This window comes from Zootoca vivipara, chromosome Z2, assembly GCF_965207765.1.
Source record: "Zootoca vivipara chromosome Z2, rZooViv2.hap1.1, whole genome shotgun sequence".
NCBI classification, from domain to species: domain Eukaryota; kingdom Metazoa; phylum Chordata; class Lepidosauria; order Squamata; family Lacertidae; genus Zootoca; species Zootoca vivipara.
Genome location: NC_142585.1, coordinates 20,493,021 through 20,507,504, shown reverse-complemented (window position 1 = coordinate 20,507,504; position 14,484 = coordinate 20,493,021). Strand labels below are relative to the sequence as shown.

Below are 14,484 nucleotides of genomic sequence, written 5' to 3'. Positions count from 1 at the left end.
TCTGAGCCCTTTGTTGTCAGGAAAACAGTCAAACTGCTTTGCAGGTGGGCTTTGTTCATCTTTATCTTTTTGCTTGGTAAAGTTCCATAGAAGGGCACACATACAACAACAAAACCCACCTCTGCATGATCGGTTTTGGTATCTCATTGTTAGTGTTTATTTAGGCAAAGGTGCTCTCATTAATGTCTCTGTGCCAGATGGTCTCATCCCATGATACCCCATATAAAATATAATATATAAGCATCTGTATCAATAATTCAGCCTGCATGGCATAAATCAGTCACATGGCCTGTTCCAGCAGATGGGGAATGCCCTTCGATTTTCATACTAATAACCTAATTCATAAAACATTATTTTGCTTATTTCCATATCATTTTCATATACGTTAGAAGGGGAAATGCTGAGCTCACCCATCTATCTTGTATAATTATGTGTCTGTATCCATGCAGATATTAAAGATGAAGGGGAGAAAAATGAGATTCCTGCAATCCCTGTGGTTGTCACCATGTAGAACCGGGGTGGGGTGGGGAGCAACCGGTGAACCTCCAGATGTTATTGGACTCCAACTCCCATCTGACCCAGCCAGCACAACCAATGGTCAGGGATGATGGGAATTGTAGTCCAGCGATATCTCAAGGGTCACAGGTGTTCTGCCCCAGATGCAGAAGGAAATATTGATAAACCTATAGGTTGCCCAGGGGAAGTGAGAAGTGAGTTATTCCCTTCTGGGTTAAGATCTCTTGTGAATGTACTCCTTATTCTGAAATCTATATTAAGCCACACCACAACAGTTGTCTGTTTGTATGGTCTGCCTTCCAAACTACTTAGATAGCATCAGGAGAAGAGGTACTATTAAAGAGCTTTGGCGGGTGGCTGATCCATTGTGGTAAATGGGGTACTTCCCTACCAACCTCTTGATGCCCACAGCCAGGCCCCACTTGCCTGTCTTCTTACACCCAGTTCTGGGAGTGGCAATGTCTGTGGCAGCTTACACTTCCTTATTCTTAGATGGGGGCAAAATAATAAAATAATAATTAGTTGGCTGCACCTGTCACTGGCTCTGGCACCACCTGTTGCTGGCTTCCTTACCTTCTACCTTATCACTTCCAAGGGGCACCAGAAGGGAATGACACACCTGCCAGGGAACCGGGTAAGAGAGGACAGATTAAAAACAACACTTTTGTCCCAGTTGAGAAAGGCAGACAAAGCCTTTGTGGTCTGATGCAGAAGCCTTAAATAATGTAACCAGCTCCAGTTTTTCTCCCTCCAAGATGCTGCTGAATGGGCAAAATGTTTTTTAGCTTGTAGCCCTGCAAGTTACTCACCAAAGATGACCTCTCTTCAAATTAGTCTACAGTTGGCATACTTCAGCTCCTTTGAATAAGTATCGCCTTTCATGTTTGAAGCAGGCAGCCTAAGGAAGTGAAGTTTATATCTGTGTTGAGAAAGAGGAGATCTGGTTGCATTTTAAGAATGACTTCTCAGGAAAGCTATGGCAGTGACCTATTTCAGCCACACTTATACTTGGAATGTTTTATGCATTATCATTCATGCTGCTCTTCTTATTGTTTAAATTTAAAAAGAAAGAAATTGTAGCTGGGAAGTTATGATATGCAGGGAACTGTGGTGGGGGTCAAAGTCCTCTCATATTTTCCTCCACTAATAATTACCCCCACACACCCACTGTTTGCAACAAACAGCATCTTCATGCATGAATAGGAACTTGAACCAACTTTAAAAGCAGTGCTATTTTTCTAGAAAAACAGGTGCTGGAACTCACCATGAATGCCTCCATTGTTCTCTTATGGCAATAGCGACCACCTGAGAGGTGCTGGAACTGAGTTCTGGTGAGTTCTGTCTGAAAAACCCCCTAGTTATAAGGCCCTTGAACTCCAATGTAGATTCATTTTTTAATATTTTTGTAAACCACTTTGAGGTTGTTGTTTTTTTACAATCAAGTGGTGCATAATTTTTGTGGAATAAATAAAATAAATTTCATGCTAATCATCATACTAGAGCTAATCATCAACCAGTCTGGAATCTGATCAGAAGAGTATCTGTGAGTGGTGGTGACATACTGAGTGTCCACCTCTCCTCCTCCCTCCATATATCTCTCAGTTTTCTCCAGCAAGCAGCAGGCTTTGAGGAGGAAGGATGCCTCTGAATACCAATAATACCAATTGGGAGAAATGCTGTTGTGCATGTGCACTTCCCATCAACATCTGGTTGGCCACTGTGAGAGCAGAATGCTGGAGTACGTGGTCCTTTGGCCTGATCCAGCAAGGTCCTTCTTGCATTCTTAATCTTACCTGTGGTCATAAACTCTGTCCCTGTTCTCAGTAAGGCAGTAAATGCTTGCTTGCATATTACCACTTGAGACTATAGTCTCTTTCACATACAAGTAACCATCACACGCTGAGAAGATTTATTTATTTATTTCATAATTTATACACTGATTGTTAAAAAACACACACACACACCTTTAAGAGTTTTGGAGTAGGCTCATACCCTAGTCTGGTGTGCTAGATTTATGTGGGCAGGTATTTGCTTTGTATAGAGAAGCATTGCACATCAAGACACAGGAAGCTGCTGATAACTGATTTGGGCCATTGGGCCATCTGGCCCAGAATTGTCTAAATTGGGTTGTCAACCTGGACCCTGGATGTCAACCTGGTTCAGGATTCCAGGTGGGCGGTAGGGGGTTCCACGGCACAAACTGAATCCTCCTTCCATTGAGCACTGGTGGGCGGTAAGGAAATTTTACCATCAAGAAAGATGCATTAGTGGGTGGTAGGTATAAGAAGGTTGACTACCCCTGGTCTAAATTGACTGCCAGCAGCTTTGCTGAATTTTCAGTGCCTTCCCCAGCCCTACACCACAGTGCCAAAGATTGCATCTGGAACCTTTTGCGTGCAAAGTGTGTTCTGTGCCAGTGAGTTGCACTCCTTTCCCACCTGGTCTGAAGGGGCACAACTGGCCCCCGCAGCGGTTTGCACAGTCCTCTCGCAAAACCCAGTCCTGTCCATTTCATCGAATCTTGCGCAGGAGACACAACAGACTTTCCCCACTGCCTGTGTGTCCTGTGTGCCCCGCCCCGTTACGAATTGCAGCATGTTTGCACCACCTTTAAACGTGTTCAGATTAATGCACTCAATAGCAACAAGCTTTTCTTTCCATCTGTTTCCCTCAACTTGCTTGTTTTATTGATCCCATCAATAACAATTATTAAAAGTGTAGGAAACAGTTGCTTAATTAAGTTCAACTACAGTGGAGGGATTGCTTTATCTTCTTCGCCTACCAGTGCTGTTTTTAAATTGTTTTAAGGTGTTAGTTTAAATATATACGCTCAAGCAACTTTGGATGTCAGATTTAACATAGTGGCACATGGCCATTGAAAAACCCCAACCTTCTGCCTTGCAGTTATAATGATAGGATATCTTTTCATCCCAATAAAATTGGTAACTAGGAAGCAAGCTTTTAAAGTGGGAACTATCTGGAGGGGACTGGGGAAAATAATTTCCTTCCCAGTGCTTCTTGACATGTTGAATTGAAGGTGGGGTGCTTTAAAATGCTTGTGAAGTACAGGCTGTGACCATTTTGCACGTATTCAACCAATGTGCAACTGCCAATGCTTGGGTTGATTTGGACTTAGAGGAGGGCAGAATGCGGGTGGGGTGGAATGGGGCAGGGTGATAGATAGATAGATAGATAGATAGATAGATAGATAGATAGATAGATAGATAGATAGATAGATAGATAGATATATTTATTACGGCCATTGGCCCATCACACAACAATTTCCCATACCAACATATACCAACCTCCAAGGTTAAAACAGCCAAAAACTACAGAAAACAAACAAAACAGAAACAAAAGACCAACAACATACAATACAATAAATTTACAACATAAACATCGCCCTCTGCTCATAAATTAATAAAAGACATCAATGTTGATGTCACTTAATTACATCCTAAAACACAAATCATGGTTTAAAAGGGTTATCCGAGCCGCACAGGAGTCCGTTTTTCTTCTTTAGGGATAGAACGCTGATCAGGAATCTGGCAACCGTGAGTGATCTTAAAGGGTCTTCATCATTTAGTAGGTATCTCAGTTTGGCTTCATTCGAATCATCGGCAATTCCCTTTAGGGGCAGGGTGGGCTTATGCACACAGGAGACAGGTACGCAACCCATGTACAACTCAGGGGTTTCCTGTAGTACACGCAGATTTTGCTCTTGGAGTCTTTGTTATCCAAAACCTTGGTTATCCAAACACAAGGAATTATTCCCAAGCCTCACTACCTGAATGGCAGATCGAATATATCCACACAGCCAGAGTTTGCACACTTTTTGTGCTTTGCTGGTCAACAGCAGCCATTTCAGGCAGAAAGCATGTAGGGGGAGGGGTATCTGACAAATCAGGGAGCAGGAGAGGTTGGACAAACCAGTTTTTCCTCTGCCTCTCTGTAGCTGGTTGACTGCAGCCATTTTAGGAGGAAACCATTGGGGGGGGGGGAAGAGATCACAGATTAGAAATGTTCCCACAGGAAATAATGGAAATTGTCAGCTTGTTATGCAAATGCTCACTTAATGAACAATTTCCTGGGAACACATTGTATTTGGAAAGTGGGAACTATGCGTATTTTGTTTCTACTTTTAACACTGCTGAGCTCTGTTTCAGAATTGTGTTAGACTTCGGTATCAAATACAACCAAGGACCTTGTAGCTTTTAAAAGACAATGATATGACTCAGACATTAATTCCAAACCATGTTTTGTGTTGATGTCTAAGCCAACATAATGCGATGGTCTGTGCTTTGCAGGTTGCCACCAAAGCAGAATCCCAACCAACACAGTTTCAAGATGGCTTGCAAACATCTGAGTAAATTGGCTGGAATGCAAACTCTTAACTTCAGTTTCAGAAAACACATAACCATCAGGGTATTTATTTGTTCATTTGCTCATTTGTTTATCGCAACACCTAATCCCTTTTTATGAAACATCTGAAAACAATTTAACAATAGAAACATTTCACATAAAAAGCAATTAAAACAATTTCATATGTAAAAAACATTTCAAGTCCAATACAATATATATATATATAAAATCTCCCCTTCAAATGCTTGTTGAAAAAGAATGAAAGACAATGGAGACTGTGCCTTTCTGATATTTACAGGAGAGAGTTCCAAAGGGTAGCAGCTGCCACTCACTAAAGTTCATGAATATTGGGATGGTTGCTGGGATGATGCAGATAGAATGAAAAGCAGATATAGGTGTTAAGTCAATGGGAGAGGGAGGGAGGGAGGGCAGGTTGGTTGAAGATGGTTGATGAGTTGACCTGGGGCTGTCCATTGAGAAACTGAACATTACCATGGTTGGAAGCTCAAAATGCCAGCTCATCTCATAACATCAATACAGTACTTGGTATTTTTGAAGTGTTCAAAACACTTTACGTATGTTATCTCAGTCATTATTATAACTGTTTTATGCAGGAGGTAAATATTATCGTCCTTATGCTACAAATTGGGGGAGCTGGCTGCGGTTGAGAGGTTGTAGCATTTTTGGACTTACATCCCACTTTTACTCCAGGGAACGTAAAAGGTTTACATGTTCCTCACTCCCCCCCCCCCAACTTCATTTTATTCTTTTGACAACTTTACAAAGCAGGTCAAACTGATAATATAGTTACTGGCACAACTCACCTAATGGGCTTCAAGGCTAAATGTGGATTGCAACTTGGGTTACCCCATTCCTAGACCAACACCCTTGTTACTTTCACTAACCTGGAACATTCATTTAGGTTGCCCAGTGAAACAGTGACAAAGGTACAATTTGAGCTAAGGACTTTTCTGGCTTTTGTTCATGCATACAGTGCAATTCTATAAAATGAAATCTCTCTTAATTTGATGGAAATTGTGCTTTTCAGATTGCACCCTTAACCACTCTGCTGAAAACGCAAAGTAGTGCTACTGTATTATATAAGAATAACCACCAGGTGTGGGGTGGGTGTGAACACCTTGTAGCCAAATTCTTAGAAAGCTTTTGTTTTGTTTTGTTTTTTTCCTAAACTTCTTCTGTGGTACATGTTAAAGTTTTACAAAAGCTATTAAAAAAGAAACTTCAAATAGAAGGCAGTTCATTTCGGCCATGATATCACTCCAGAATTGAAGCATTATAGAAAAGCTAAACAATGCCAAATGGATTTGGCCGAGATCAAAAGCCAAATCTATTTGTTCGCTTTCATCTTCAGTGTTCCATTTCCTAGGAGTCTGACCTTAGTCAAACATCTATTAAAGTTAGCTTTTTGATCTCCCCCCTTCTTTTTCAAAAAAGAAGGGGGGAAAGTCAATCTTGAAAAATTTTCTTCCAAAGACAATCACACTATTGTGTTTTTAATGTTCCTCCAGCATCTAAGTAAATAGGATTCTCTGGTGTATGCGACAGAACACTGGTTAAATGGGACAATCATTTTTGTGTCTTAGACAAGAATCAAAAGGAAGCATTCTTCAGAGGCTGTTAACTGGAACAAGAAAATCCCCCTTAGGTCACTGGAAACCTGTTAGCTGGTCGATCTATGGCCTGTTTTAGTCCTTTGATTTAAAAAAAAAAGCTTTGTAATTTGATAACAGGTAGCTTAGTTGCTTCTAATGTGGTTTCCTCTTCATCAGTCAAAGTTGACGGGTGCTTAATCAGGGAAAAGGTTCATTTACTCCTAAATTATGAGACTTGTAGTCCGGTTTCAGTACCAGTAGAAAGACAGCCACTACCAGCTCTTTGATGCTCCCCAATAATGTTAAAATGATCACTTTTTATTTACACCTTTAAAGTATTATACTTTCTGTAGCATGTTTTCTGTAAATAGTTCTTAGCGTAAATAGTTCTTAGTGTACTAGGAGCTGGGTCTCCAGGTGTGGCAATGGCTAGAGAGGGCACAGCCTGCAGAGGACCCTATAAGGAGGCCTGGAGGGTCACATCTGACCCCTGGGCCTGATGTTCCCTGTCCTTGCCTTAGCCTATCACCTCAGAACTGTGTCATTTAATAACGATGATAGAGTCATACATTCATAATTGTAATGGAAACAAAACCAAGAAGGGAAGCTTCTCAGTCTAGCTGCTATATAGAGGCCTATATTGTTCTTTCTTCTTTGGCGATCACTCATAGCCAAGTAAGATTGTCTTCCATCAACACAGTTTTAACAGTGAGTCCATAAGTGACTGTGGAGGGCAATTCTGGATCCGCACATCCTTCCACGATGGGAACATAGGTTTCCAGCGGGAGTTGGTCATGGTGAGGATTTGCCAAATGTCCCTTCCTCTTAACTCATTTCTCCCTTTTGTCCTGAGTTCATGCTGTTCTCCAGTTGGAGCGCTCGCAGGCCAGTGATTCCCAGTTGTCAGTGTTTATACTAAAAAAGATTTGCCTTGAGAGTGTCTTTAAACCTCTTTTGTTTTCCACTGGCATTATGCCTCCCATTCTTAAGTTGGGAATAGAGTAGTTGCTTTGGAAGATGATAATCAATGTGTGTGTGTGTGTGTGTGTGTGTGTGTGTGTGGAAGGGACCACAAGAATCTTTCGTCCAACCCCATACCATGCAGGAATCTTTTGCTCAAGATGGGGTTCGAACGCACAACCCTGAGATTAAGAGTCTCGTGCTCTATCAGCACTCTAACCTTGGAATGGGCAACTTGAACACCTCTAGGTGTTGCTGGAGTTGCACTTCTATCATCCCTGACTGTGCTGGCTGGGTTTGATGGGAGCTGGTGTCCAACAAAGTTCTGGAACAGGGTCAGCTCCACCATCAGGTAGAGTGACACAGTCAAAGACTGAAACCTCATCTCAGCTAGGCTACTGCCCTCAGGTACAGTTGAAGGAGGCTGTCCCATTACCAGTTAAGCTCTTGCATAGTGAGTGGATGCGAGGGAGCGCCATCCTGTCCTTTGCTCAGGCAGCAAATATTTATGGCTCAGCCCTGACCAAGAGAGCTACAGGTTCCCTATCCGTGCTCTAACCAGTACACCACACATGTGGCATATTTACTTGGGTGTATGCCCCACTGTATGCCCCACTCAGTGGAGAGTGCATAGGCTTGCAGTTTTTGCCTCTTAGCCTCACGGAAACCTAAGTTCAATGAGTACTTTTATTCTTCTTCGGTTAATGCATTTACCAGGACAGTTGCCACTTTTAAAAAAGAGGTTCAATTATTATAGGACATGGAGCACTCTGCTGATTTTCTGGACAGCCAGTCTTTCTTCCCCCTCCCCCTCCTCTCTATTCAACCCCATCGCCCAAAATCCCTTCTCTGCCTTTTTACATTCATCTTTGTGATCCTGAGAACCGAAAGGGTCAGGCAGTCAACTATAGAGAATAAGATAAAGGTCGCTGGAGTGGAGCTCACTAAAAGTATTAAGTATTACAATCCTGACAAATCATTCCCATAGCCTAGACTCTAAAAGGAACGGAAAATGTCATGAAATCAATCAACCATCATAAGCGGGTCTCTGAAAAGAAAGCAAGGGAAAATACAATCTAACCCGGCCTTTCCCTTTCCAACTCTGATTTTGTCATTTCCTCTCAATCATATAACTTAAAAAAGATTTTCTGAGTATGAGATGGATGCATCTTGTTATGTTTCATCCATCATTGATAATATTGTTATTTTACTGATTTTAACATTTTACATGGTGGAATAATATGCCAAGATACATACAAATAGTAATACACATACATTTTCACTAGGTTTATTTCAGATTCTGGGACTGACGTTTCCCTGAGAAGGGTGAGGCCAGTTTTCAATAAGCTCCTGATCAGTGCTGGGGCAATATCATAGGCTGCTTATTGGCTGGACTTAGCCTGGCATCTATCACTTCCACCCTGACATGTTCCATCCAAGATCCTAAAACCATCACTGCCATTTTAGGACTTATACATAAAGCAGAATGAATTGGTTGAACCAACGAGGGGGCAGTCAGTGAAAACAGCAAGTAGTGGGTAACATTTTTTTTCATGCTGCCCTTACATTGCAGTTAACAACTCCAAACAAAACAGCCAGGATGGAATTGGAACATCAAAGTTTGTATCAAAATATTTTCATAGAGAAGCATTAAAAAAGAAGACCCTCCCAATACAGTCATAAGTGATGCAGTCCATTCTGGCACCCCAGAACTCAACCTACTCATCCCCCCTTCTTTCTGATCCATCTGCAAACTAGGTTTAGTTAGGCTGAACATTTGAAAGACTGAAGGATTAAGCTGGATTTTGATACATTGAAAGAGGGATAGCTGTCAGAAGAGCATGAGATTCTTGATCTCAAGGGTTGTGGGTTCGAGCCCCATGTTGTGCAAAAGATTCCTGCATTGCAGGGGGTTGGACTAAATGACCCTGTGGTCCCTTCCAACTCTACAGTTCCATTATTCTATGTGTGTGCAGTAGAGCAGCGTTTCTCAACCATGGTTCTGCGGCACACTAGTGTGCCGCAAGACGCTGGCTGGTGTGCCGCGACGTGCGGCGACGAGAAGGGCGATTTGCATTGTCACGTGCCTGGCGGCCGCCAATACACAACACTGACCCGCCGGAAAGCAATATTTCTCCTCCTCTTTCCCAAAGCTCAGTGCAAATGACTGGAGGGTGGTTTTAGACAAACTTAAAGAAGCTGGCTGGATTAGCTCAACCTGAAACTTGCTGAGCAAAGGATTGTGCTGGCAGAGAAATCAGTGGCTTGTGAAGCCTTATTACAGGAGATTGCAACCAACACAGCAATTGGCAAGTGTTTCTTACAGTCATAATTATATAGTCAATATAGGGTGGCACAGAGTTAAATTTTTTAACTTTTTTAATGGTGGTGTGCCTCGTGATTTTTTTCATGGAACAAGTGTGCCGTGGCCCAAAAAAGGTTGAGAAACACTGCAGTAGAGGGTAAATTTCACCTTTGTCCGTTAGGTTAGTTTCTATACACACTCACACACCTCCATCCAGGCAAGAAACATCAGAATTCAGGGACAAATTTTAAGCCAGGCGAAAACACTCAAGGAAAATGCGAAGCAAGGCCAGTGAATGGTATGACATCAGGAGCAGGAGTGTGGCCTTGGGGAATGTACCTAGACCCAGGTACAAAGGTCCTCAGGACTAAGGTTCCCCACCTCTGCTCAGGAAGTTGCCTCCACCTTCAGACCTGGTCTGGCTCCCCTGTCACTCAGTGACAGTCTACCTTCCCTCAAGAGCAGGGGTCCCCAAATTTACTCGGCTTCGGGCTGGTGCCCGCAGCACCGATCGCGCAGAGGGCAGCGGAGCGCACGTCTGTGCACATGCACACATGCTATTTCTGGCGCATTTCCAGGTTGGAAAAGCACTGGAAATAGCTTGTGCGCATGCGCACGGGCCTTCTTTGACCCAGAAGGGTGCCGGAAATGACGCATGCACATGCGTGCAAGCTATTTCCAGCGCTTTTCCGACCCGGAAGTGGGCAGCCGCGCCGGCAAGAGCGGGTGGTGGGGGTCATCGTGGGCCGCATAAATCAGCCTCGTGGGCCGCATCTGGCCCCCGGGCCGTAGTTTGGGGAAGCCTGTGGTAGCATCTGCCTTCTGGCCTGGTCCTGAGGAAGGCACATGCTCCCTCTTGAGGAAAGCATGCAGTAGTAACTGGTGCAGAATGATAGATGGGTTCCTTCACCCCACAATGAGCAAGATTTCTCTGGTCTGGAGGGAGGACTGTTCACTCCAGCCTGCTTCTGAAGGAAGCCGGGAGCAGCTGCACTCATCTCTGAGGAGTATGGGATCCAGAGACCGCAAAATGTCTCCCCCCCTCCTATTTTCAATATGGCATTGCGCATTAAAATTTCATACCACCAGATGTTTCATTGTTCTTGCTTTCTGAATGTCTCACTTGACCCACAACAGGTTTGAATGCAGATATTGCATACAACCGGTAGAGCACCCAGAAACCAGGCACAATTTGGACTTGAAATCATAGCGGCACCAGAGCCTAAGTAGTTTCGTGTGTTTTCTCCCCCTTTTGGATGTTTCCAGTTACAAATAGTTTGTTAATTTAATTAAATGTTTTGTTTTAATATGAGGGACTGTAGTGCAGGCGGTGTGGCTTGCCATTCAATTTTAATTAATTAATTGCATACCTCAAGATTGGATTACTCATAGCTCCTCTTTAGTTAATTTACTCGTTCACAGTTTTGACAAAAAAGCTTCATGAATAATGCAGAGGGATGGGTACCATCTAACCAATTACTAAACTAGGAGGGTGTGTGTGTGAGGATTTAGTTAGAGAATAGTACAACCTTCCATCATCATCCATAATATATAAATATGAATGCAAAATACATATATGTGTGAATATATGTGTGAATATCTATCAGGGTGCCCACCAGATTCTATAACTCCATTTGCACCAGGTTATAAATTATAATTGCTGTGTGAGTCTCGCTTCCCTCCCTCAAGCAACTACTGTATCCACATTATCAATGGCTGAGAGCCATTATGGCAATGCACTGCTTCCTGTGAGGGAATAAGCCAAACATCACAAGTTGAGAGAGTGTTATTGTGTACGTATCTTGCTTGTAGGCATCTCAGAGGCATCTGGTTGGCCACTGTGAGAACAGGATTCTGAATTAGATGGGCCTTTGGTCTGAACCAGCAGGGATATTATGTTCTTAGGCAAGTTGAAATGACATAAAATACTGTTTGGTCATTTTGTTTAAATAATTTTCCTCTTTGTTTCTGTGGCTAGGTCTAACAGCAGCTGCCATGGCAGAGGCGATGAAATTACAGAAGATGAAGCTGATGGCCATGAATAGCCTTCATGGAAGTGGGAGTCAGAATGGGACAGAATCTGAGAATGAGGAACTGAATTCCAATGCAGGTAAGCAAATCTGAAATAGGTTTCTTTGAGTTTTCCTCTTAACTGTTCACTCCTGGGAAGGAGAAACTCTTCCATTGTCAAACAGTTGCTATTTTGGGTCGCCTGCAACTCGAATAGCCATTTTACGAGAGTCACACATGGAAAAGCTGCCAGATTATGCGGTTGATGGTGGTAACTCGCTTCTCCACCTTTGTCTCTCTGCGGGATGACTCATACTGCATTCCAAAAATTAGAATGTTTTGGAAGTCATCCATTATTGACAGGAAAAGTCCACACACAATGGAGGATTTTTTCTTTTCTTTTTTGGCAACAGGAGAAGTCATTGTTGCACAAATGAGCTTTGGGGGAGATGTTGATCACACCTTTTGCTTTTGGCAAATGGCAATCTTAATGCTTAGCCTTGGGGAGAATGATTGTGTGTTTACGTGTTAATCATTATAATTAGCATGGATCTAGCACATTTCAAGTTTTGAGAGCACTTAATGTATATCAGCTCAATGTCCTTATGGGATCTTCTAAGATAGGCCTCGATTATTTTCACTAGGTTGCAAATATGGCGCTGAGGCTTGAGATAAGATTTATTATTCCATTTTTTTAAATCTCTCAGTCTTGTTATGAGGCTGTTGAGTGGTCTCCTAATCCAGACACTGATCATATTCATACCAAAAGGTTGCTGCATTATATGCATTAATATCATAGCTCTGGCTGAATATTGGCTTGCCTGAGATCCTCTGGTGTATGGCTTGACAATCCACAATGGCACAATATGCCTGCAGGGTCTCATTTCCTGAAATTAGACTTGAAATAAGCCTTCTGTTGTAGCCCATAGAAGCTATTTTCGCCTGGGGTCCAAAAAAGTTTCTCCACTTTTCAATTTCTCCAAAGGCCCAAAAAAGGTTAGCAACCCCTCTTGACTTTGAAGAGCTCATATCATTGATTCTCCAGCTCACAGTACTGTTGACTTAGCTCCATTTGTGAGACCAGCCTGCACAAGGCTGTTCACTACGTAGTAAAACTGTTTCAGGCATCACCAAAAAAACCCAAACCGAATTGTGGCTTCCTAGTTTGTTCAGCTTCCTGATTCATTTCTCCCACTCATGGTGCAGGAAGAGCAAAGCAGTAGTGATCAAGCACATTGGACCAGCACACTGCTCATTCCAAATAATGCACAAGAGCCAGCAGTCTTATCATGATGTGCGAACATGGCCAATGTATTGATCTTGATTCAGCAGGGTAGATCAGAAATATGCAAAGAGGGTGGGTGATTTTGCCAACTTCCTTATGGCAATCGTATGAATAGAAAATGCTGCAATATACCAGACCAGACTGTTGGTCCTTCTAGCCCAACGCTGTCTACTCTGACTGCCAGCTGTCTTTCAGGATTCCAGACAAGCTACCCCTGTATGAGAAGATGCTAGGAATTAAATCTGGGACCTTTTCTGTGTAAAGCAGGTGTTCTGCCATTAAGCTATGCCCTTCTCCCCAGTCATAAAGTGCATACCAACAATTATCTCTTGTGCATGTTCCTTTGGGTGCTCTCTGTACCACCCAAGCCATGCAGATCAGCATTTCCCAACCTTCATTTCCTTAGCTATTGTTGGATTATAACTTCCATCATCTCCCAGCCAGTGGCCAGGGTTGATGGGAGTTATAGCTCAACAATATCTGGTGACCCAAGCTTGACAAACATTGACCTAGATACTTCACTGAAACTATGGTATCCCCATTATAATTCTATGTCTACACTCAAGCTTTCAACAAATGTTTGGGGTGGTGTTTTTGTGTGTATAGGCTCATACGGGCGAAATTACTGCTAAAATAAAATGGTGTAAAACAAAAATAAAAGGAGATTGAATTTTGAAAGTAACTCCTTAACAAAGGCAGGAGGCAACATAGCCACTGAAGCAGGAGCCATGTCAGTGAAGAAAACATTTTATTTTAAGGAGACAGACCTACAGTTTCTTTGATTCGAGGTTGTGTTTAATAGCTTCTATAATGGCTGCAACATGACTCTGCATCTCGATTTCAGCATGAATAACAACCTGTTCGTGTTTCATTTAGCTCCAAATGAGAAATTCTGTCTTTTTATTGTTTTAGGAAATTAGTCTGTGTACTATTGCTCCTGGAACTTTATAATTAATCACTAAAGGTTATGGCTGTTGAGAGTTTGTGGGAAATAGACGCCTGAGTGGTTATAACTATAGCTGTCAAATCAGAAATATTGGTTTACAGTGGTAGAGTTTGTTATTCTTTTGGATTTTTAATAGATACACATGAGTAACAAAGAGTTTGAAGTCACCTTTTTACTTGAAAAAAATATATGTGGAGTGTGTGTGTGTGTGTGTGTGTGTGTGTGTTCATGTCCGTGTGTCCTTTCATTCATTGCTACATTGTGATTTCCACCAGAGAGATAGAAAAGATATGCCTTTAAACCTCTTTTCATTCTGGGTGATTGCCTCGTTGCCTTTTGTGATGGTTTAAGTGGAGCAAGGAGAATGTTTTGCAATTGGGCTGGAATAAAATGATATTTGCCAGTGTCTTTCTTTTTTGAGTATATATTATTGTGCTTTTGTTAAGATTCAAATCCAAAGTACACCTGGCGTTTCTGTGAGAAGGAT

The 14,484-nt window shown here is 42.3% G+C and overlaps 1 protein-coding gene across 4 annotated transcripts in view; it reads left to right on the top strand.

The window, feature by feature from the left end:
- DACH2 (dachshund family transcription factor 2) overlaps window positions 1–14,484 on the top strand; it is a 303,182-nt gene that overhangs the window by 184,325 nt on the left and 104,373 nt on the right. For all 4 annotated transcript variants that reach the window (XM_035113844.3, XM_060270328.2, XM_035113842.3 and 1 more), the window contains one exon: window positions 11,735–11,866. In XM_035113844.3, coding sequence (XP_034969735.1) covers window positions 11,735–11,866 — 132 coding nt within the window. The remainder of the gene's footprint in view (window positions 1–11,734; window positions 11,867–14,484) is intronic.